This window comes from Schistocerca nitens, chromosome 8 (genome assembly GCF_023898315.1).
Source record: "Schistocerca nitens isolate TAMUIC-IGC-003100 chromosome 8, iqSchNite1.1, whole genome shotgun sequence".
NCBI lineage: Eukaryota > Metazoa > Arthropoda > Insecta > Orthoptera > Acrididae > Schistocerca > Schistocerca nitens.
In genome coordinates, this window is record NC_064621.1 from 337133265 (window position 1) to 337158886 (window position 25622).

Below are 25622 nucleotides of genomic sequence, written 5' to 3' on the forward strand. Positions count from 1 at the left end.
ATACGGTCTTTTAAAAGCGACAGGTGTTCATTCATCTACATCTACATCTACGTGATTACCCTGAAATTGACAATAAAGTGCCTGACAGAGGGTTCAATTGACAACCTTAAAGCTGTCTCTCTACCCTTCCACTCTCGAACGGCGCGCGGAAAAAACGAGCACTTAAATTTTTCCGTGTGAGTCCTGGTTTCTTTTACTTTATAGTGATGATAATTTCTCCCTATGTAGGTGGGTGCGAAGAGAATGTTTTCGCAATCGGAGGAGAACACTAGTAATTGAAATTCCATAAGAAGATCCCGTCGCAACGTAAAACGCCTTTCTTTTAATGATTGCCAGTCCAATTCACGTATTATGTCTGTGGCACTATCTCCCCGATTTTGTGATAATGTTACCGTGAATGACCGAAATTGGACAATGTCGACTTTTACCGGTGAATGTCAACAGCTACCAAATACGTCGGTGAAAGATCGAATATTTCATTACATTATTGTACATTCGGACCCTCTCCGGTGTGTGTCGACAATCACAGGAGGTCCAAAACAGAAGAGTCAAAAAACAAGCGACTGCCTCTCTACCGCCAAATCCTTTGTTCTGCTCGGAGTCAATCAGCTTTGTCAGTCTTATGCAAGCTTTGATAACGCCAGCAAAGTTTTCTTAATTTTTTTCCGATACCCTAATTTATACTATATGGATACTGCAGTAAATCGTGATCTTTTCCATGAAAAGTTAAATGCATTAGTTGTGGGTAAACGAGAAGACAATTGTTTTTATTATTCTCAAGAAAAGTATTCTAAAATACTTTCTGAAGTGGTTTCTGCTAAAATTAAATGCAACACACCTTTGGATTACAGAACGATTAAAACGTTTTGATGTTTTAGAAAGTAATGATGAAGAGAAGTTAATTGTACCATTAAAACCAGGAGAAACGAACATACAGTATTACGTTACCAATGAAGAATTGTGCAGTATACTATATGAAACTCACATCAGAATAGGCCACGGAGGAAGAACACTTATGCTTAAAGAGTTGGAAGTTAAATACAAAAATATTACATATGAAGTTGTAATGTTGTATTTAAATTTATGCAAACAGTATCAAATGAAACAAAGTGCACCTAAGAAAAGTATCGTTGTGAAGCCAATGGTTAGTTCTGAATTAAACTCAAGATGTCAAGTTGATCTGATAGATCTGCAGTCAAACAGAGATGGTGAATATAAGTTCATAATGGTGTATTAAGACCATTTAACCAAGTTTGTCCAGCTACGACCTTTGAAAACTAAAAGAGCTGAAGAAGTAGCTCATCACGTTCTTTCAATATTTTTAACATTTGGTGCACCAGCAATATTGCAATCAGATAATAGTAGAGAATTTAGTAATCAAGTCATATCCGAAATATGCGCTATGTGGAAAGATGTTAAAATAGTTCGTGGAAAGCCTCGTCACAGTCAAATACAAGGCTCAGTTGAAAGGGCCAATCAGGATATACAGAATATGCTAACTGCATAGATGAACGATAACGATACAAATAAATAGTCAGATGATTTATCCTTTGTTCAATTTGCCAAGAACACTACATACCACGAAGGAATACGTCAAAGTCCTTATGAAGCCACGTTTGGCGTTAAAGCAAAAAGAGGCATAGCATCGTCTTTTTTGCCTGGCGAACAAATCGCAAATATTGAAACTGAAGAACAACTCAAAGAAATTGCCAATACTTCTGAAATCGAAGAACAGCTTGAAGAAACTGTTAATGCTTATAAAACAACTGGAGCGGTAGTCATACCGAAAACCATATTCCAAAGGAAAATATTGAAGAGAACCTACAACGCCTTCACATCAAATTCTGTCTGAAAAACACAAGATGATTTCTACAAAAAGAGCGGCCGCGAAAGAACATCTTCTACTGCAAGCAACAAAGAAGTTACGAACCTCACAAAAACAATTTCCTCCTGCTTAAATTGGTGATAATGTACGAATACAAGTCCCTGATGTCGACCGTGATCGTTCAGATAGCCGAAATTTGTTAGCGGTTGTTGTTGGAATAGAAGACTCCGACTTCTATAAACTGGCAAATAAAAATGGTACCCTGAAGCAGCTTTACACACGTAGTCAGTTCGTAATTTGTAAAGAAAAGTTACTTTCCATAGATGAGATTTCCTTTCAAGAAATGTCGCTGAGAGAAGCAGCTGCAGCTAATTTGAGAAGCGGGGGCAAGGCTATACATGCTGTCGTTGCAAAAGGAAGTGTTCCACAAATAAATGCAGTTGTAAAAGCAAGGGACTCTTGTGCAATTCAAAGTGTCATAATAGTTTAAATTGTTGCAATAAATAAGATTTGAATCACATAAGTAAGTAATATATTTATAATTATTATTTTCTTTTCTCTTGTAGAATGTACTGTGTATTTTAAATTCTTGGTCATTCCTTTCAGAAAGAGAGGCGAAAAAGTTACGTCACCCTTGTGACGTTTTATAGCGACTGAATTACGGAGAAGAAAATATAAATCTCCATGTTCAACATTCACCATTAGTGCATGGTGAATGTCAACATTTACCTGTGTAAGTCAGAAATAAGGGTATTTAGCAAATATTTCTGACATACACTAAGCGACTGTGTGAATGTTGACATTCACCGGTGAAAGTCGACATTCTCCAGATTTCGGTGTTTCACTGTAGCAATAATACTAAACGAGCTGCCCTTCTCTGAACTTTTTCGATGTCATCCATCGGTTCCACCTGATGCGCATCCAACACCGCACGGCAATACTCCAGAGCAGGGCGGACAAGCGTGGTGTAAGCAGTCTCTGTACTAGGCCTGTTGCACCTTCTGAGTGTTCTGCCAATGAATCGCAGTCTTTGGTTTGCTCTACCCAGAACATTGTCTATGTGAGCGTTCCAATTTAGGTTATTTGTAATTGTAATCTCTAAGTATTTAGTTAAATTTACAGCCTTCAGATTTTTGTGACTTATCGAGTAATCGAAATTTAGCGGATTTGTTTTAGTACTCACGTGAATAACTTCACACTTTTCCTTATTCAGGGTCACTTGCCACTTTTAGCACCATGTAGATGTCTTATCTAAATCATTTTGTAATTCGTTTTGGTCATCTGATGACTTTACAAGAAGGTAAATGACAGTATCATCTGCAAACAGTCTAAGAGGGCTACTCAGATTGTCTCCTACGTCGTTAATATAGGTCAAGAACAATAGAGGGCCTGTAACACTTCCTTGGGGAACGCCGGATATTACTTCTGTTTTACTCGATGACTTTCCGTCTGTTACTAAGAACTGTGACCTCTCTGACAGGAAATCACGAATCGAGTCGCACAACTGAGGCGATATTTCATAGGCACGCAGTTTGGTTAGAAGACGCTTGTGCGGAACGGTGTCGAAAGCTTTCTGGAAATCTAAAAATATGGAGTCAATTCAACATACCCTGTCGATAGCACTCATTACTTCATGAGTAAATATTTAGTGAGACCTGTCTCGAAAATTCGATTTACTACTCTTGAATGGAGAAATGAATCGTCTCTGGTCCTAATTTCTCTGTAATAAAAGTGTTTTATTGAATCTATTGGTGCTAATTAATATTTTCAAGGCTCTATTTTGCCGTCTTTAAAGGGACAGTAGTGTGTCGTCATCCGACAGGAACCACATTTCAAAAAAGTGCGGTACGACTGTATAAGCCGTCCCTAGTGTTTAAGCAGCCAAAAGTGTTCTTAATGGCCGCGATAACGTGCGAATTCCAAGTCACACGTTTGCCAATTTCTAGCGCCAAATCGATCACCGAATTACGCCAGGATAAATCTCTTCTGCCAGTAGATAGATCATGCATAGTAGTAAAAAATGTGGCTAAATGGGGAGAAAGTTGAACCAGCTGTGATAAATCGAAGTGTCGTGCGCTTACAGGCTCACTTCATCACACATTATTGTTCTTGGCAGCTTCTCTGCCTTGCGTTCTTGATAGAAGGGTTTTATTAGTCCTGTGAAGATTGTCACCCCTGTGACGGGGTGAATATACACTATCTGACCAAAAGAGTCCGGACACTTATTAATGGATATTAACATGACGTGTGCCGTTCCTTGAGCTGGGTTGGTTTGTTGGAATATAGCAAACAGCGATGTCATCGGTCTCATCGGATTAGGGACGGAAGTCGGCCGTGCCCTTTCAGATGAACCATCCCGGCATTGACCTGAAGCGACGTAGGGAAATCACGGGAAACCTAAATGATGATGGCCGGACGCGGGGTTGAACCGTCGTCCTCCCGAATGCGGGTCGAGTGTGCTAATCACTGGGCCACCTCGCTCGGTCCTGTGCCCTTGTTCATGACGGATGAAACTCTACTGGCGATACTTTCATTGAGGTGTCTGAATGTCTATGGAGCAATGGTGGCCCAATCATATTGGACCCTGGAGTCTGAAACAAAGTCGACGTTCTGACTCACTCCACAGGAGGTTCATTTGATTCAAGTCGGGATTCTGTGCAGTTCAATCCATTTCAGGAATGTCATTCTCCGCAAACCGTTGCCTCACAGATGCTGGTTTATGACGGCGGAGTTTTTTTGTCATGCTGATACAAACAGCTATCGCTTTCGAACAGCAGCTCTACAGCACTACACATTGCTGTAAAACGTGTTCCTGTCCTTCCGTACTTAGACTGGTCTTAAGGGCAGTAAGGAGACCACATCATATCCAGTAAAAACATCTCCGTTCTTCACGCTTGGCGCTACATGTTATGGCAGGTAACGTTCTGCAGCCGCTCCCCAGACTCAAATCCTGCCTTCGGATTGCCACAGTGTCTAATTATGAGAAAAACCGTATTGGTTCATGTTTAATAAAAATATCCTAAACAACAGTGCTAAAAATCTTGTATAAGAGATTTAGCAGTACCCATAGTTCAAGTAACAATGGAACTAAATCACACTTCGATGTATGTTATAAATTCTCATAAGTCATAACTGAGTTCTGACTCAGAATTCTAGAAATCGTCAGTTAGAAAAAAAATTTACAAATGGACACTATAGCCTTGATCTAGGACATGAAGATAAAAATGGTTCAAATTGCTCTGAGCACTATGGGACTCAACTGCTGTGGTCATCAGTCCCCTAGAACTTAGAACTACTTAAACCTAACTAACCTAAGGACATCACACACATCCATGCCCGAGGCAGGATTCGAACCTGCGACCGTAGCAGTCGCACGGTTCCGGACTGCGCACCTAGGACATGAAGATACATCACAGTCAGAATTCAAATTACACAGAGTGAATGCACATTGTAACAATGTGGACTGAGAGTAAATCGAAGACAGACGAAAGTAATAAGAAGTAGCAGAAATGAGAACAGCGAGAAACTTGACATCAGGATTGATCATCACGAAGTAGATCAAGTTAAGGAATTCTACTATCTAGGCAGCAAGACGAACGGACCAAGGAGGACATCAAATGCAGACAAGCACTGGCAAAAAGGCCTTTCCTGGCCAAGAGAAGTCTACTAGTATCAAACATAGGCCTTAATTTGAGGAACAAATTTCTGAAAAATGTACATTTGGAGCACAGCATTTTATAGTAGTGAAACATGGACTGTGGGAAAACAGAAGAGAATCGAAGCATATGATATGGTATGCTACAGGTGAATGTTGAAAATTAGGTGGACTGATAAGGAAGAATCCGAGAGGAAAGGAATATGTGGAAAACAATGACAAGGAGAAGGGACAGGATGATAGGGCATCTGTTAAGATATTAGGCAATGGCTTCCTTGGCACTAGAGGGAGCTGTGGAAGGCAAAAACTGTAGAGGAAGACAGAGATTGGAATACATCCAGCAGACAATTGAGGACGTAGGTAGCAAGTGCTACTCTGAGATAAAGAGGTTAGCACAGGAGAGGAGTTCGTGGCGGGTCGTATCAAACCAGTCAGAAGGCTGATGATAAAAAAAGTGTGAATGTGTGTGGATGTAGAGCGGATATATGGACCAACAGATATCGGAAAATGTTTTACCTATCCAGCTAGTACTGCGCACTATGCTTCTCATGATTAGGCTCTGCGAAATCTGGTATTGGTGACAAATGGTTAAAATGGCTCTGAGCACTATGGGACTTAACTTCTAAGGTCATCAATCACCTAGAACTTAAAACTACTTAAACCTAACTAACCTAAAGACATCACACACATCCATGCCCGAGGCAGGACTCGAACCTGCGATCGTAGCGGTCGCGCGGTTCCAGACTGTAGCGCCTAGAACCGGTCGGCCATCCCGGCCGGCTTATTGATGACAACTCACTTTTCCAAGTAGAAAAAAGAATGGGAAATTTATTAAGAACTTCATCGAGCAAGCATTATTCAAATTGTTAGGAGTTAATCCCCAGCATTTTAATAATAATTCATTTTCCATTGGCCATGGCACAAATATATGAAAGGCACAGCAATCTTTTCAGCATTATGTATGCCCTACACATGTTTTGAACGGAGTCCTGAAACACTTGTTGGATGATGGTTATTTGATAAATGGGCTCGGAGCGCTTTATTCGACGAGTTATGCTGCTGAAGATAGTGTGTTTCATGAAGAAAACTGGTGACGTGAAGTCGATGTAGACAATTCTGAAGCAAGAAACGGAGAGTAAGTGGAATAGCTTGTTTAGAATGCTACACCATGCAGTAAGGTAGTACGACAAAATCATAGAACTACTTTTGAAGAGAGGAGTCTCTGAAGAACTTACAAGTCACAACAACACCACAAAAGAAGTCTTGACATTTTTAGAGCCATCCAAAGATGCAATAAGAATGCTGAAAGGCGGGAAGTTTCCAACAATTGATTTTGTTTCTTTGTGGGTGCACAAGCTGGGAATTCATCGTAATACAGGACCCGAAGATACAGAAGAGCATACGTTTAAATTACTATGGACGCGATGCGTGACCAGCAAATGAAAACTGCGCTTAACTGCAAAACGCTGGTTTCAGTATTTTGGCAGTACAGTACAGCGGTTGTATTTTCGTCTATTACATGCGTACACTACGAGTGCTGAAACATCATTGTCTCTGTCTCGCAGATGAGAAAGTCGAAATTCCGACGTTGCACATAACAGTAACAATTCTATAATCGAGCTTCCGGTGTTTGGAAGTGATAACAAAATTATAACGTCGCAATGATACCTTACTCTGTTTTGTTATTTTTGTAAATATTTTTATGACTGTTGAGAGAATGTCTGCCACACTCAACAGCCAAAACCATGAAGTCTCCATTTTCGGAGTGACTAGACTGTGAGCCACTCAATCTACCGAAGACGTTGACTTATATGTAACCCGAACGGATAGTCGTGACAACGAAGATGCTCTTGAGAGATGAAAGCGTAACCGCAGGCTCTTTTCCAAACTATCAAATTTATTGAGGTGAACGTTTTGTCTTCCAGACTCAAATGTGAATAGTGAAATAAATTTCAGTGCAGTTTGGACGGAAGAAGCGAACTTGATTCGAGACAATTCGATTTATTGTAACTACGCGAACAGGGAATAATTTGGAGAAAATTTGTTCTTGTTTCTAATTTGTTAGGTGTTGAAGTTCACGTAAATGCATTTGAATCAATGAGATGTTTCAATAAACAGCGATGTGATTTTCATTATGTGACCAACAAAAGTTGGTAGTTACATAGTTTTCCCACGAAACTCCAAATTCCTTCCAAATTTTCTTTATTGCGTGAAGCACGCTGCTCTCTCTTACGGATCTAAAGATGTCGCGATTACACAATACCATACAGTACAGCATAACAAAGTTATCTGAGTGTAGTTCTAGTAGCTGGCTGCAGTTTGTCAGGAGAGACGCCGGCCGGTGTGACCGAGCATTTCTAGGCGCTACAGTTTGGAACCCCGCGACCGCTACGGTCGCAGGTTCAAATCCTGCCTCGGGCATGGATGTGTGCAACGTCCTTCGGTTAGTTAGGTTTATGTAGTTCTAAGTTCTAGGGGATTGATGACCTCAGATGTTAAGTCCCATAGTGCCAAGAGCCATTTGGACTATCTAGTATTTTAAATTAAAAAAGCAAGCCTCTCAGTCGTTTAAAACGCTTCAGAATGTATAACCTTTTTGACTGAATGCAAAAATGTACTGCCAAGGAGAATTTATGTGGCAAACCCTGACAGTATTTTCATAATAACAATAAATTCAATAGTTGAGCACAGCTTTTAGACATTTTAGACAGTGTAACATAACAAAATGATTTGTGATTAATTGAGAACAAATGCGTACAATACAGATAAACCTTCACTGCGAAATCTCAGCTCCACCAGAACAGGTAAAAGGGCATGAGGCTCCAATCACCTATTGTTGTTATTGTTGTCTTCAGTCCTGAGACTGGTTTGATGCAGCTCTCCATGCTATTCTATCCTGTGCAAGCTTCTTCATCGTCCAGTACCCGCTGCAACCTGCATCCTTCTGAAGCTGCTTAGTGTACTCATCTCTTGTTCTCTCTCTACGATTTTACCCTCCACGCTGCCCTCCAATACTTAACTGGTGATCCCTTGATACCTCAGAACATGTCCTACAAACCGATACCTTCTTCTAGTCAAGTTGTGCCACAAACTTCACTTCTCCCCAACCCTATTTAGTACCTCCTCATTAGTTATGTGATCTACCCATCTAATCTTCAGCATTCTTCTGTAGCACCACATTTCGAAAGCTTCTATTCTCTTCTTGTCCAAACTATTTATCGTCCATGTTTCACTTCCATACATGGCTACACTCCATACAAATTCTTTCAGAAACGACTTCCTGACACTTAAATCTATACTCGATGTTAACAAATTTCTCTTCTTCAGAAACGCTTTCCTTGCCATTGCCAGTCCACATTTTATATCCTCTCTACTTCGACCATCATCAGTTATTTTGCTCCCCAAATACTAAAACTCATTTATTACTTTACGTGTCTCATTTCCTAATCTAATTCCCACAGCGTCAACTGACTTAGACTACATTCCGTTATCCACGTTTTGCTTTTGTTGATGTTCATCTTATATCCTCCTTTCAAGACACTGTCCATTCCGTTCAGCTGCTCTTCCAGCTCCTTTGTTGTCTGACAGAACTACAATGGCATCGGCGAACCTCAATGTTTTTATTTCTTCTCCATGGATTTTAATTCCTACTCCAAATTTTTCTTTTGTTTCCTTTACTGCTTGCTCAGTATACAGATTGACTAACATCGGGGATAGGCTACAACCTTGTCTCACTCCCTTCCCAATCACTGCTTCCCTTTCATGCCCCTCGACTCTTATAACTTCCTCCTGGTTTCTGTATGAATTGTAAATAGCCTTTCGCTTCCTGTATTTTACCCCTGCCATGTGCAGAATTTGAAAGAGAGTATTCCAATCAACAAGCTTTTTCTAAGTCTACAAATGCTAGAAACGTAGGTTTGCCTTTCCTTAGTCTATCTTCTAAGGTAAGTCCTAGGGTCAGTATTGCCTCACGTGTTCCAACAAACTGATCTTCCCCGAGGTCGGTTTCTACCAGTTTTTCCATTCGTCTGTAAAGAATTCGCGTTAGTATTTTGCATCCGTGGCTTATTAAACTGATTGTTCGGTAATTTTCACATCTGTGAAAACATGCTTTCTTTGGGATTGGAATAATTACATTCTTCTCGAAGTCTGAGGGTATTTCGCGTGTCTCATAAATCTTTCTCACCATATAGTAGAGCTTTGTCAGGGCTGACTCTCCAAAGGCTGTCAGTAGTTCTAATGGAATGTTCTCTACTCCCGGGGCCTCGTTTCGGCTTAGGTCTTTTAATGCTCTGTCAAACTCTTCACGCAGTATCTTAACTCCTACTTGATCTTCCTCTACATCCTCTTCCATTTCCATAATATTGTCCTCCAGTAAATCGCCCTTGTACAGACCATGTACACTCCTGGAAATGGAAAAAAGAACACATTGACACCGGTGTGTCAGACCCACCATACTTGCTCCGGACACTGCGAGAGGGCTGTACAAGCAATGATTACACGCACAGCACAGCGGACACACCAGGAACCGCGGTGTTGGCCGTCGAATGGCGTTAGCTGCGCAGCATTTGTGCACCTCCGCCGTCAGTGTCAGCCAGTTTGCCGTGGCATACGGAGCTCCATCGCAGTCTTTAACACTGGTAGCATGCCGCGACAGCGTGGACGTGAACCGTATGTGGAGTTGACGGACTTTGAGCGAGGGCGTATAGTGGGCATGCGGGAGGCCGGGTGGACGTACCGCCGAATTGCTCAACACGTGGGGCGTGAGGTCTCCACAGTACATCGATGTTGTCGCCAGTGGTCGGCGGAAGGTGCACGTGCCCGTCGACCTGGGACCGGACCGCAGCGACGCACGGATGCACGCCAAGACCGTAGGATCCTACGCAGTGCCGTAGGGGACCGCACCGCCACTTCCCAGCAAATTAGGGACACTGTTGCTCCTGGGGTATCGGCGAGGACCATTCGCAACCGTCTCCATGAAGCTGGGCTACGCTCCCGCACACCGTTAGGCCGTCTTCCACTCACGCCCCAAGATCGTGCAGCCCGCCTCCAGTGGTGTCGCGACAGGCGTGAATGGAGGGACGAATGGAGACGTGTCGTCTTCAGCGATGAGAGTCGCTTCTGCCTTGGTGCCAATGATGGTCGTATGCGTGTTTGGCGCCGTGCAGGTGAGCGCCACAATCAGGACTGCATACGACCGAGGCACACAGGGCCAACACCCGGCATCATGGTGTGGGGAGCGATCTCCTACACTGGCCGTACACCACTGGTGATCGTCGAGGGGACACTGAATAGTTCACGGTACATCCAAACCGTCATCGAACCCATCGTTCTACCATTCCTAGACCGGCAAGGGAACTTGCTGTTCCAACAGGACAATGCACGTCCGCATGTATCCCGTGCCACCCAACGTGCTCTAGAAGGTGTAAGTCAACTACCCTGGCCAGCAAGATCTCCGGATCTGTCCCCCATTGAGCATGTTTGGGACTGGATGAAGCGTCGTCTCACGCGGTCTGCACGTCCAGCACGAACGCTGGTCCAACTGAGGCGCCAGGTGGAAATGGCATGGCAAGCCGTTCCACAGGACTACATCCAGCATCTCTACGATCGTCTCCATGGGAGAATAGCAGCCTGCATTGCTGCGAAAGGTGGATATACACTGTACTAGTGCCGACATTGTGCATGCTCTGTTGCCTGTGTCTATGTGCCTGTGGTTCTGTCAGTGTGATCATGTGATGTATCTGACCCCAGGAATGTGTCAATAAAGTTTCCCCTTCCTGGGACAATGAATTCACGGTGTTCTTATTTCAATTTCCAGGAGTGTATATAGTCCTTCAACCTATCTAAGCAAAGAAGCTTAGAACTGGGTTTCCATCTGAGGTCTTGATATTCATACAAGTGGTTCTCTTTTCTCCAAAGGTCTCTTTAATTTTCCTGTAGGCAGTATCTATCTTCCCCCTAGTGAGATATTCCTCTACGTCCTTACATTTGTCCTCTAGCCATCCCTGCATAGCCATTTTACACTTCCTGTCGATCTCATTTCTGAGACGTTTGCATTCCTTTTTGCCTGCTTCATTCACTGCATTTTTATATTTTCTCCTTTCATCGATTGAATTCAATAAATCTTCTGCTAACCAAGGATTTCTTATAGTCCTCGTCTTTTTACCTGCTCTGCTGCTTTCACTATTTCATCCCTCAAAGCTACCCATTCATCTTCTACTGTATTTCTTTCCCCCATTCCTGTCAAACGTTTCCTAATGCTCTCCCTGAAACTCTCTAGAACGTCTGGTTCTGTCAGTTTATCCAGGTCCCATCTCCTTAAATTCCCACCTTTTTGCAGTTTCTTCAGTTTTAATCTACAGTTCATGACCAATAGATTGTGGTCAGAGTCCACATCTGCCCCTCGAAATGTGTTACAATTTAAAACCTGGTTCCTAAATCTGTCTTACCATTATGTAATCTATCTGAAACCTTCTAGTATCTCCAGGCCTCTTCCATGTATACAACCTTCTTTCATGATTCTTAAACCAAGTGTTAGCCATTCACCTACAGATTGGAAAGGCGGCCAAAATCACTCAAAGACCACATTAATATTTTGGATGAAGCTTAAGCTTGCTTAGAAAAAGCATCCATTCTAGTTAACAATTCAGTAACATTTTTCTTTTTTGAGTCATCAATGTTCTGACTGGTTTGATACCGCCCGCCACGAATTCCCCTCCTGTATCAACCCATTAGCACTTGCAACCTACGTCCTCACTTGTTTGCCGGATGTATTCCAATCTCTGTCTTCCTCTACGGTTTTGCATTCTATATATCCATCTAGCACCATGGAAGTCATTTTCTGATGTCTTAACAGGTGTCCTATCATCCTGTCCCTTCTCCTTGTCAGTGTCTTCCACAACTTCCTTTCCTCTCCGATTCTGCGCAGAACCTCCTCATTCTTCGCCTTATCAGTCCACCTACTTTTCAACATTCGTCTATAGCACCACATTTCAAATGCTTCGATTCTCTCCTGTTCCGGTTTTCCCAAAGTCCGCATTTCGCTACTATTCAATGCTGTACTCCAAACGTACATTCTCAGAAATCTCGTACTCAGTCATTACCTACAAGTTTCAACGACGCAAAGTGACCGTGCAAAGGCTCAGTGGAACGCTGCGTACAAATCATGGAACATACAACATCCGCTCACATGAGCTTGCCTCTTCTCCAGAATGTTGAGAAGGATAATTCAGATCCATTTCATATATATTTTTGCTATTGTAGAACAATCTTACTTCGCTCTCCCACTCGCTATATGTTTGCAAAGACAGCATGCCTCTTGAAGGAACTGATTCGTTTAACTCTCAATATTTAAATTGACATTGGTGGACCTGTGTCCTTCTCGTATTCTGTTTCAATTACTTAATCCAGTGTATGTAATTGATCACGTAGACCACGTAACTAATCAGGAGGTACTTAATAAAATTGGGAAGAAACGAAGTTTATGGCACATCCTGACAAGCAGAAGGGATCCGTTGTTAGGACACATTTTGAGACATCAACGAATCACCAATTTAGTACTGGAGAGAAGCGTGGATGGTAAAAATCGTAGAGGGGGACCAAGAGATGAATACAGTAAACAGATTCAGAAGGATGTAGGTTACAGTAGTTACTCGGAGGTGAAGAGCCTTGCACAGGATAGAGTAGCACGGAGAGCTGCATCAAACCAGTGTTCTGACTGAAGACCACGATAACACATGTAACTGAGATGAACAAATGTGAGTTCCACAAGAGCAGTCGGTATCTGTTGTCTGCTAGAGCAGTTTTACGAACAGTAGTAGCTTAGTCAAAAGGCAAAGAGGTTTAACTTGACCATTAGGCCAGGTACCTGATCAGGTAGTACAGCTATGTTGGCAAGGGACAGTTGCCGTCCTTGGCTCCCCCTACTCCACCGGAAAGCGAGGCACGGTTACCACTCGTCCAGTACAAACACGCTTTGCTGCTAAGACTGGCTAAGTGGCTCTGAGCACTATGGGACTTAACTTCTGAGGTAATCAGTCCCCTAGAACTTAGAACTACTTAAACCTAACTAACCTAAGGAAATCACACACATCCATGCCCGAGGCAGGATTCGAACCTGCGACCGTAGCGGTCGCGGAGTTCCGGACTGTAGCGCCTAGAACCGCTCGGTCACAACAGCCGGCGCTAAGACTGGGTAAGGACAGACATGGCTTTGGACAGTCTGTGGATGGAGATATTTGAACTTATTTAGCGTGTGATGTTGAGGTTTAACAATATTTATTTCAGCATTTTGAATATTAGGGGGAAATAATGTTAATCATTCATGGCAGGAGTAATTTCGAGTGTGGATTTACCACCATTCCTCTTTTTTCTTTTTTTTTACTTTGTCTATGATTGAGCTGCGTGCCCGTGGTATTCAGTGTAAAGCAACATTATTCTCCAGTACTGTTAGTAATATGCAATCGTTTTCGATGTTCAAATAAATTCGTGGAGCACCATTGTACAAAACCTAGGATTCTATTTCATATATTTCTTGGCTCTCGGGATCATGAAAACTGGTGGCTTTATTCAGCTAGGACGCCACGTGACTGGTGATAGATATCAAGTTCATTCTTCCATTAATTAGTAGTAAATGCTTGCATTTTACTTAGTGCTTACATAATGTACACACAGATTTTCAAATGTAAGTCGGTTTTCTCGTGAAAGAGACAGGGTTTGTCTGTCTGATCAACCACGTGCCACTAATATTGCATCGAATTTCATTTTGTTCTTAATCATTAGGTGGATCTAAATTTTCAGAATAGAGTGAGCACTACTGGTGTAAGTTATTTCCTTCATTTTCATATGATAGTATCTAATCGATCTACTTTTGGGATTTATTTCATGCTCACGGTTGAGCTTAGATATCTCTGCTGAGAATTCAGTTAGTCCCATAGTGTTTATTGGTAGCAGAAGTTTACTTCTTTTTATGACTAGATGAGCGTGTGATTACAATGTTTCTACCGATTCAGACCGTTCCCAATCATTATTCAGGCTAATAAATTTCTAAAGTTAATTTTTATGTAAAGTGGAAACCTTGCCTATGTCGTACGTTCGAGAGTGTAGTACGTTCGAGAGTGTAGTTTCAATCTGTATATCCAAATCAGAACAGCGAAATTTTGATACATAAGTAATTCGTATGGAACGTTAAAAAGAAACCCAAACCACCGTACCAGACATTACAGTCCAATAAAATCCTTAATGTATACACAAAAGAAAAGCTCAACTTATTATCAGTAAAATTGGGTGTGATACTCTGACCCCTTTGTTGAATGATTTACGTGAAATAATATACTCCATTTCACTTATGAGGGAAATTCAAATTTCGATAGTGATATTTGGGCCAGTCAATTAAATAAGAGATTAAGTAAAAATTAATGGAATTAAAGTAACAGGGTGTTTTATGGCGAGGCTGCAAGATACATACGTTCACTACCTCAACACTTACCCAAATCGCAAAGTACACCGGCATCTTACATGTCCTCTCCTCCCAGGATACATAAGTACATTTATAATTAGACTGTTTTAGTTTATAGAGCAGGTATCAGAAACATGTGACTACACTACCAGTACGGATATGAAGTGCAGTACCTATCGATTCGAGGCAAAGATCAAATGAGTGCACGCAAGAAATTTGGGACGAGTTCCAATGTTAAACGCTTCACACAGTTTTACAGTATTAAATAACATAAGGTAAGCGGTGTCTTTACGAAGCATTATTCAGGTGTTCAAATAATTAAATGGGAGGTAAGGATATGGCATCTCAACACTTCTTAAATTAAACGTGTCAGAAACATAAATAAGCATGTAGGACAAAGGCGAAAAAAGAAGATACAGAACAACCTAGGGTCTGAAAGAGCCACAATACAAGAGGTTTACGTTTCAGCTGAAGAGACAAAACTGAAAATGTAATTGAACATACGATGCTTTTGACAATTAGCCCAGAAGGTTGATAGAATGATACATACACGTGAAGTGGTAAGTAGAAGATCTACAGTTGAAAAAAGACTTTGGGAGGAATATCACAACAGATGAAACTCTGAGTACTCTCACAAGAATAAGGTGCATGTGACTATTGAAAACGACACAAAAAAAGAATGAACTGTCTTCGCCATAGAAGTGTGTTATATGTTGTGTTGGTGGTGGTAATGTTGTATAGCGTTGAGGATACTATAGTTCTGATGGTAGCAACCATGTTACGCAGGAAGTCGCATCCAGGAGTAGATCACTGTACAAGCATTGGAGTTCTGTTACATTCAGAGTGGTCTAGAGCATGAACGTACCCTAACGCGTTCCGTCTTGTACTGCACCAGGATGGAGATGGAGGCAGACAGCCGCAGACAGATGGTGGTCGCGTTGAAGTGCAGAATATTGAAGTCGTTGTTGGGCGCCTTCTGCAGCTCCAAGCTGCTTCGCTGCAGCTCGGACGCCCACGGAAGCCACGATGCGCCCACTAAAAAGTAAAGTACAAGTATTGGCGACATATTGCCCCTCCCTAAATTCGTTGAAAAATAGCACATCTTGGACCTGAAACCAACAATACGTAATTCATAATTTCACAAGTGCGGATGTAATTTAATCACAGATCTACTACAGAATTACTCTGTAGTGAAAAACATGTCCTGTACTGGCACGAAAACGCAAGCGTTATAATGGTTGGCACTGATTCTGTCTGTTAAAATCCTAACACGAGGGGACGAAACAAACACAACGTCACTGCCCGTGTTTTTCTCTAGTTTTAGTTCCTAAATCTTTATTTGCGCAACGGAATTTTATATATTTTCATATGACGTACACTGTTTGAAATGAAATGTTATTGACAGATTCTGCGACTTGTAGACTGTAATCTTAAACACTGAAATTTCCAAGTCTTTATCTGGAAACGGTATCCTCACGTCTCTTCTACTTCGAAGAAACGTTCTGCTACACATGCGTACAATCTGCTTTGTGTTAACTTCAAAATGATGGTGAGCTACTCTTGAACGCGTCGATCTTTTCTTGGCATTGATTCGTAGGTAAATTATTAAGTTATCACATGCTATTTCGAATTATGTTTGCAGCATATCTGTGTTATCATACAGCATTGCTGTTGACTGCTAATTTCCCTATGTTCAAAAATGGCTCTGAGCACTATGCGACTTAACTTCTGAGGTCGTCAGTTGCCTAGAACTTAGAACTAATTAAACCTAACTAACCTAAGGACATCACACACATCCATGCCCGAGGCAGGATTCGAACCTGCGACCGTAGCGGTCGCCCTGTTCCAGACTGTAGCGCCTAGAACCGCACGGCCACTCCGGCCGGCTTTCCCTATGTTCACCAGTATGTTAAAATAAAACTTTTTAGATAATTTTCTCTTCAATTTTCACATCGATCTTATTCCGTTAGCAATTTCTCAACATCTCGACAGCGGTTCCATGTCTTCCTCCGCCATTCACTGGTACATCACCACACTTGACGTCTGAGACCATCCCATTTCTGTGCTGAGCTACTGCGTCGATTCTTGCTGTTCAGCTGTTTTGGATTCCACGCTATGCTTTCCACCAACGATGCCATATGGCTTCACGGCATTTGCCACTGAGTACAATATTCTTCTAAACAATTTCCTTTACTTACCGATGTTTTTCTTACACACTACGAGATAAAAAGTATCCTAACACCCAAAAAAACATACGTTTTATATATCAGGTGCACTGTGCTGCCAGGTACTCGATATCAGCGACCTAAGTAGTCATTAGACATAGTGAGAGAGAGAAGAATGGGGTGCTCCACGGAACTCACGGACTTATAACGTGGTCAGGTGACTGGGTGTCACTTGTGTCATACGTCTGTACGCGAGATTTCCACACTCCTAAATATCCCTAGGTCCACTGTTTTCGATGTGATAGTCAAATGGAAACGTGAAAAGAAAATTGAGGATGTATTAGATGACGATCAGTTTGGCTTTACGAAAGGTAAAGATAGCAGAGAGGCAATTCTGACGTTGCAGTTGATAACGGAAGAAAGACTAAAGAAATATCAAGCTGGTTCATAGGATTTGTTGACCCAGAAAAAACGTTCGACATTGTCAAATGGTACAAGATGTTTGAAATTATAAGGTAAATAGGTGTAAGCTCCAAGGAGAGACGGGCAATATACAGCACGTACAAGAACCAAGAGGGAATAATCGGAGTGGACGACCAAAATGATTCAAGGGTGGAATTAAAATTCAAGATAAAAGGATATCAATGATTAGATTTGCTGATGACATTGCTGTCGTCGGTGAAAGTGATGAAGAATTAGAGGATCTGCTGAATGGAATGAACAGTCTACTGACTACAGAATATGGACTGAGAGTAAATCGAAGGAAGATAAAAGTAATGAGAAGTAGATAAAAAGTAGGTCAGCACTGGCAAAAAGGGCATTCCTGGGCAAAGGAAGTCTACTAGTATTAAACACAGGCCTTAATTAGAGGAAGAAATTCTGAGAGTGTACATTTTGAGCACAGCATTGTGTCGTAGAGAAATATGGACTGTGGGAAAACCGGAAAGGAAGAGAATCGATGCATTTGAGATGTGGTGGTACAGACGAATGTCGAAAATTAGGTGGACGGATAATGTAAGCAATGAGGAGGTTCTACGCTGAATCGGAGAGAAGAGGAATATGTGGAAAACACAGACAAGAAGACCGGACAGGATAATAGGACGTATTTTAAGACATCAGGAAATATCTTGGTACCAGAGGGAGCCATAGAGGGTGAAAACTGTAGTGCTGATCCAAGACGAAGAGGTTGGCAAAGGAAAGCAATGCGTGGTGAGACGCATCAAACCAACCAGAAGCCTGATGCCTCCAAAAAAAAAAAAAAAAATTATATATATATATATATATATATATATATATATATATATATATATATATATATATATATATATAGTCGTCTTGTATAAACCTAAATGTATAATATTAAAAATATTCTAATTGAGCACGACGAAAAATAAATAGATGAATAAAATAAAAGCGACGGCAATAGGAATTTATCCAAGAAATAGATTTGTAGATGCTTTGTTTGGCATTTAATTATAAATGGTTCAGAAAATTGGACATTAATGAAAAAGAAAAGAAGTATTTTTAAATCTTTGTGAGATCTCTTTGGGAAAGAATGAAGAAAATAAATAAATGGATAGGCACTGAGTAGTCGTAAGAGTAAATGAAACACGGAATCTTTTGAAGTACAACAGAAAGAGTAGAGCGATCTAAGTACGAAATTCTAAGAAAAAAGAAAAATTCCACGAAAAGAAGCTCGGGTGGGAGAAGAAATAGCACGCTGACAGGTTTGGGGGAAGGATTATCCTGCCAAAGACTAAACTAAACAGCAAGGAATACGGTCACGAAGGATAAAACTTAGCTGAAACCTGTCGTTGGACTGAGTTATACGTGGTGATAGTGACTACAACAATTACCAGTCATTAACAAGAAGTATGACTGTCACTGGCCATTGAGAAACATTTCCATACCGTGGAATTACTCTCCTTAACTTAATGTTTGAAGTCTACATTATTTATGTATTTTATCCCACAAAATCCAACGCTATTTCCACAAAAATGTACTGCTACTGTGAATTAGAGGGTGCTCACTCAACAAATTGGTCGACAGCAAGAAGCAGAGACACAGAGAAAACAAGACAAGGTCGGGCTCTATGGTATGAACCTGTTCCCGTAGTGGAACCAATGACTGAAGTAAAAACTGTGTACCATCTGAACAAAAACTAGTGGCTACCGACCACGTGGAGTCCTAAGTGAAGATGGCTGAGCGTCATAAACAAAGGTATCGCACAATTTACATTCACTTTCAATTTTTTACTGTCCTCAAGTCTGTCAAAAGCTGGTCGAGATTATATCCTACACCGAAAAAGTAACAACTTCGTAGTCATTGTATTGCTAATTGTGATACGAATTAACTGACGTAGAGAAATTATAATGAAATACAATTTAAAAACGGAGATCGTAAATCGTGAGATCGCATTCCGAGATCCGACGAAGCGGACCCTGTCACAACGATAAAACTATAGGAAGAAAGAGTCATCTAAACAGCTGGTTCGATCCATCGTACTTCGTAGTGTATACGTCTGTTGTAAGAGGAAGGCTCTTGCACTTCCACGCCTTGTTTAATATATCCAGTTCAGGTACGACAGCCTACTAACGAATACGAACCACAGTAGGCCAAGGAATTTTTCACGTTCATGGTTAGCCACGCCAAGGTTAAGGAAAAACGCCACAGTACCGATAGGGAATTCAAAATGAAAATTAATTAATAAACTATCGAGATAAGCGGGCTTGCTAATACAGCAACAGAAATTAGATACAACAGATGTGGATTGAATGCAAGAAGGAATCTGCTGCAGAAACTCACCACAAGACACAGCCGCTAGCACGACCACAACCACAGATCTGCTTCTAATCATTTCAACGTTTGTGCCCAGGTATGAGAACCCGCGCTGCCAAGTGACATGTACGGGGAACTACGCTCGGCATAAGCAGCATCTTCCGATAACACAGCCATCAGTGCAAAGTACCTGTGATAGCGTTAAGTACGCCGTGGCAGAGATTATGTACCTCCTGTCACAAAATGGCGAAGGCTATCGATACAGCCACGTTTATCGATACCGAATGTAAGCGGAGGTGTTCAGCCACAGTTCAGAGCGCTAATGGTAATGAAGTTTATACAGGGCCTCCCAAAATTACAATCAGAAATATACAGAGGGTGAATGACTAGGCGTTTTACTATGAGATGAGGAACCAATGACTAGGAATGTACACGTACGTAGTTTCAGTATAATTTGAACGATTTACTTGAACATGATTGCTGCTCCACCAATATTATCGATACGATAATGTTTGAAGCGTATATTTCAGGAAGTAGTTGACGGAAGCTTATTGATGAATCTTATCCGGCAAGACCGGATTCCATCTCTACAAAATATAGTGTTAGAAGTACTTTGATCATCTGAGTTAGTATAAAGACCTCATTTTCCATTAGAATCTATCCGCAACGATCAATTTCTTGCTGTTAATATGATGCTTATCACGATAGTATCCTCTATACATCCGTTCGGCTTTCGGAGTACTACATTCTGCAGTCTCATAAAATAACACGTATAGGCAAGTTCGGTATGGGGTAGGTAGTTATTTGTTACGAATTACGGACCTCACACGGGTTACGCATTTCAAAACTCATACAGCCTATTATATTGATTTCCGACAATTGTTTCCTTGTACAGTTTGTTAAGCGACTATTCCGGAAATAAATTTCAGTAGAAGGCTGCCTATCTTGCATCTTTCAGAGGCAACAAAAATTTGATTTTCTATATTTCGTGTCATTATTGACCGAATTTAACAATTTAAAATGCTATTATACTCTATTCATTAAGAGGTATAATATTATTTTAAAAGTTATAACCCCAGTATTACACTCAGAAACTGTGCGTCTCTTTTGAGGCAGCTTAACAGTTGGCGCGGAAGTACCCGTACTTTATTCATTCATCATTTGAGAATGAGAACACTCAGCGACTTCCAATAATCTTTACACATACTTTCCATCCTTAATTAAGCTCTTTCTCGCTCACTGCACTCCCTCCCTCCACCCTCACGCAAGCACACACACACACACCCACACACACAAAATTATGAAAGGACTAGTTTATCGCTTACTGCATTTTCGTTGTTCACACAGTAAAACAGCAGCGTCAGATATGTTGTTTTAATTTATCACTTCTTTACTATCGATTCCATTCTCAACACAGTCTGCAGAGCGTCCACATATAGCACTGAACGAAACTGAAAAATTATGTCAATCTTTGATACATAGTTCAGTGGATAAGAGGTCATAGACATTTATATTCACGAAAAACTAGTTCCTGGTTAAAATGGTGTGCACAAAAACTTCAACATCCGGCAAGACGTTTTAATTTTTAATCTCCTTACTACGAAATTCATTCACAACACACTTTGCAGACGTTATATACACAAATCACTGAATGTATCTGCAAAATTATATCACTGTACAACACATAGTTCGTGAGATACAACTCATGAGCATTAATAAGCGTGAAAACTTGTTTTTTCTTAAAATCGAGCTCAGATTACACAGACTATATCCAACCAATGTTTCATAATGACAGCACTCAGCGACTTCCAACAAACTTCAACCGCGAAAGGCAAAGGTCTCGAGTTCGGGTCTCGGTCCATCACACAATTTTGATCAGCCAGGAAGTTTCATATCAGCGTACACTCCGCTGCAGACTAAAAATTTAATTCGGAAAACATCTCCAGACTGTGACAAGCCATGTGTCCGCAATATCCTTTCTTCCAGGAGTGATTGTTCTGCAATTTTCGCAGGAGAGCTTCTGTGAAGTTTAGAAAGCAGGAGACAAGGTACTGGCGGAAGTAAAGCTGAGGACGGATCGTGAGTCGTGCTTAGGTAGCTGGCACGGTAGCTCAGCGTTTTCTGTTAGTGTTAGCACCCCTCTGTAACAAAAAAACGAGTTACTGGGTCAACGACGAACTTGGACGGTTGTTACGGGACGTCCTCACCGAACAAATGCATCGACCAATAACGAAAAAAATGAGATTTGAAAAAATAAGTTGGTAGAGCACTTGCCCGCGAAGGTAAAGGTCTCGAGTTCGAGTCTCGGTCCGGCACACAGTTTTAATGTGTCAGGAAGTTTCGTATCAGTGCATATTCCGCAGCAGAGTGAAAATTTAATTCTGGAAACTTCAAGCAGTTTCTCGGATGCAGTGCGGAAAGGATGACTGCTTCATTGCATTGTAATAAGTTTCATCTGCTATTCGTGGTTCCTGTGGGAGCGATACATAAGAAACTGTAACATATTGAATGACTCCCTTACATATTTGAAATTCTCCTGTTACGGGGAAGGTTCGTTTCATGGAAATATCTTGTTAATGGAACAACTAGAAAGATTCCTGGTCATGTGTAGAGTTAATAAAGGGTCCTCCTTCTAACGCTTCTACGTAACCTATTTATCATTCTCTCTTTCTCTGATAATTACTTCTCTGATTTTCATTCTCATTGTAAATACGGGATTCTGTTTTAATTGTTTGGTATAATAGCAAATTAATTGTTTGGTATAATAGCAAATCAATTAATTTATTGTACTGATTGCAACATTTAACATCTCGATAATAATGTCAATCTGATGGGTGCCTTTACAAATATACGCAAACGGATAATTTACTCGGGTAATGGATGAGGACTGGACGTATTTACATTAATGCTATTACTTGTGTGCTCGAGTCATACATTTACTGCAACCCGGATTTTATTTCATGGATCACGATTAGTATGGTGCAACAAGTTACAAGTAATGCAGCACAGTCGAACGTTACCTGGACTTGGTTACGAAATTCCGAGCTAAGATGCATTTCGCGATTCTAAATTAGCAGAGATCTGGCCGAAAGCTCCGCACACTAACGAGCCGCTACACATTGCTTGGAGGGCCCCTTTTATGCTCGCCTCCAAGACGGCGGATTTCTCCAGAGCGACCAGAATTCGGTCCAGCCCAGCCTCTGTCCCTTCTGCGCAATGCGGTATCTTACCTCGCAGTCCAACTCCTTTCAGACTCGAATGCTAAGACGGTTCCTTAAGCAAACTGCCGACTAGGGTCTGTTCCTGCGGTGAAGCCGCACGTGTAGCTTAACGGAGAGAAACTGTCCAAGAATGGAATATTGTTCTCGCTACTCACAACGCTAATAAGACAGGCTAATTCACGAAAGGCACGTGACATTCCCTGGACTATAAGATTGAACCCACGTGTTACTTGGAACCTTCATAAACATTATCCACGTGATGATTATTAAAATCGCCCTACAATATATTAACACACAACTTAAATAACAAGAAGAAACTCTCTAGCATTCTAACTGATTCACTGTATTAAGCAAACGGTGGGTCTACACATTGCGTACCACGTGCCACCAAGTCCACGTGTTGGCCTACTATTCAAATTAAATCTCGGGATCGTGATTACTATTCCCTTCTTTCACGATGCACGAATTCCCAGAACATATAGAAATTTCGCAAAGCGTGGGAACACATTACACATACCTTGTTCTCGCCACTGGGGCGCTCGTGCACAGTGAATCTATTAGTCACACGTACTATTCTAATCAATCTCAAAACATGAATGGTATCTCACACACGCATCTTAATTTAATATATATCCTGACCTTAAACATTACCAACTGTGTCTTACCATTTCATCGTGATCTTGTGCAACACGACTCAGAGATTTACCATTATCAAGCTTCATACGATATATTAAAATATTCAAAAGATTCTTAAATATTTCACAGATGCATCTTAATTTAAAACCTGTCCTGATTTCCTAACGCTGAAATAAGAGTTAGTATTGTTGTTGCTCACTTAAGGTGAACTCACCAACTATGCCTTGCTTTCTTAGCGGAGCTACCCAACACGTCCACTCACCATGAAGTCCGCTGCCAGAGTGGTTTAGAACAGCACATCACGCAGCATTCTTTGTTCCCCCCGAAAGTCCTCCAAAGTATCTTATAAGAAGCTCCCCTCTTTCTGCCAACCTTACTCATCTCTGCTTGACCAAGACCTGAAGTTTCGACTAGCTGTTGCTCTCTTTGGGGCACCCTCAAATCTCTGTCCAGCAGACGCTATCAATTGCTGCAATACTGAAATTGTGCAAATATATATATATATATATATATATATATATATATATATATATATATATATATATATATATATATATATATATATATCACACACAACATGGGATATTGATTAAGGGAATTATACAGGAAATGTTGGCTTTACAAGGTGTAACATTAATAAATGACCATTGATTTTGCCTTCCTTGAGTTTGCTATTATTTTCTGTTCTAACTGAGTTTACTTTTATGAGAGGATACAAGTAAGGACCTCTCAATATTACATGCAACCAGCGGAAATATGCTCCTATCGGAGCACAAAAAAATCCAATATGCTCCTGTTCATTAAAAGACTCGGAATGATAAGTGAGGTAACAGCTGCCTAATTCTACCTTCCTCAGCACTTTCAAAATTGTCCCAAAAATTTTGGCATGTGAATATATTCACCCGTTTTTGTTCTGATAGAGATGGAGACAGCAGCAGCAGGAAAGAGACAAAAAATAATAAATAGTGGAGTAGTAGACAGTGGTTGTAGTATAGTTAAGAGCGAAGGAAACAACGGCGGTGTGAGAGAAAGAGACAGTGGCAATGGAACATAGCTCACAGTAACAGAACAGTGCTAGGAAAAGAATGAAGGAGACAGTGCCATTGCAAGAGTAATAAAGAGAAGGAGAAAGTGATAGTACGTGAGAGCCAGTGATAATGAGAGAGAGAGTCTATGACAATGACTACGAGGGAAAGAGAGACAATGACACTGAGAAGCGGCAGCAGCGGCAGGAAGGTATGAATGAGAAAGTAGCAGTAAGAGGAGCAAGAGGGAGACAGTGGCAGAGGAGACAGTAGTTGTAGCACACAGCGAAAGAGACTGTGGCTGTGAGGCAGGGGACAGTGACAGAGAGACATACAAAGAGATACTGACAATGAGTTGAGCTGAAAGAGTGTGTCGCTATGTTTACATGGGATCCCAATACAGGATTTCGTAAACCGAGTTCCCAATAACGCTTTTGTTGGTCATGTAGATACTCCGGAATCGATTCTGGAAAGCCACTTATTGCTGCCGGTTTTCCACTTCCATAGTCGATTTTCGCTACCATGTAAAAACAGAACCGCTTTTGAAATGTGCTTGTGCCGTCAGGCTACAATTTGTTCCAAAAACTTCGGCTAGTATAGACAGAGTGACTATCTTCTCAGTGAAGGAGAAACAGAAAATTATTCTAAGCACGAAGCAGATTGGAAGAACTGTTTGTCAGACGTCATATTTGGCTGGGCTAGCAAACGTTTATGGGCCTTAACATATAAATGCGACAGCGAGAAACGGTTTCCGAAATTTGGTTTTCGTCCTCTGGAAGGTATGTCGCACATAAACGTAGTGACTGAAAATGGGCGAGTGGTAGTGGATGGGTATGAACGACTTACAGCGAGGGACTATT

General features: G+C 41.2%; 1 protein-coding gene across 1 annotated transcript in view; it reads right to left on the minus strand.

Annotated features, from left to right (window-relative positions):
* LOC126198984 (uncharacterized) overlaps positions 1-20048 on the minus strand; it is a 32429-nt gene extending 12381 nt beyond the window's left edge. The window contains exons 1-2 of the mRNA XM_049935651.1: positions 19908-20048; positions 15803-15972 (exon numbers count right to left, since the gene is read on the minus strand). Of these exons, the coding sequence (XP_049791608.1) occupies positions 15803-15972; positions 19908-19959 (222 nt within the window). The 5' untranslated portion in view covers positions 19960-20048. The remainder of the gene's footprint in view (positions 1-15802; positions 15973-19907) is intronic.
* Positions 20049-25622: the final 5574 nt, after the last annotated feature.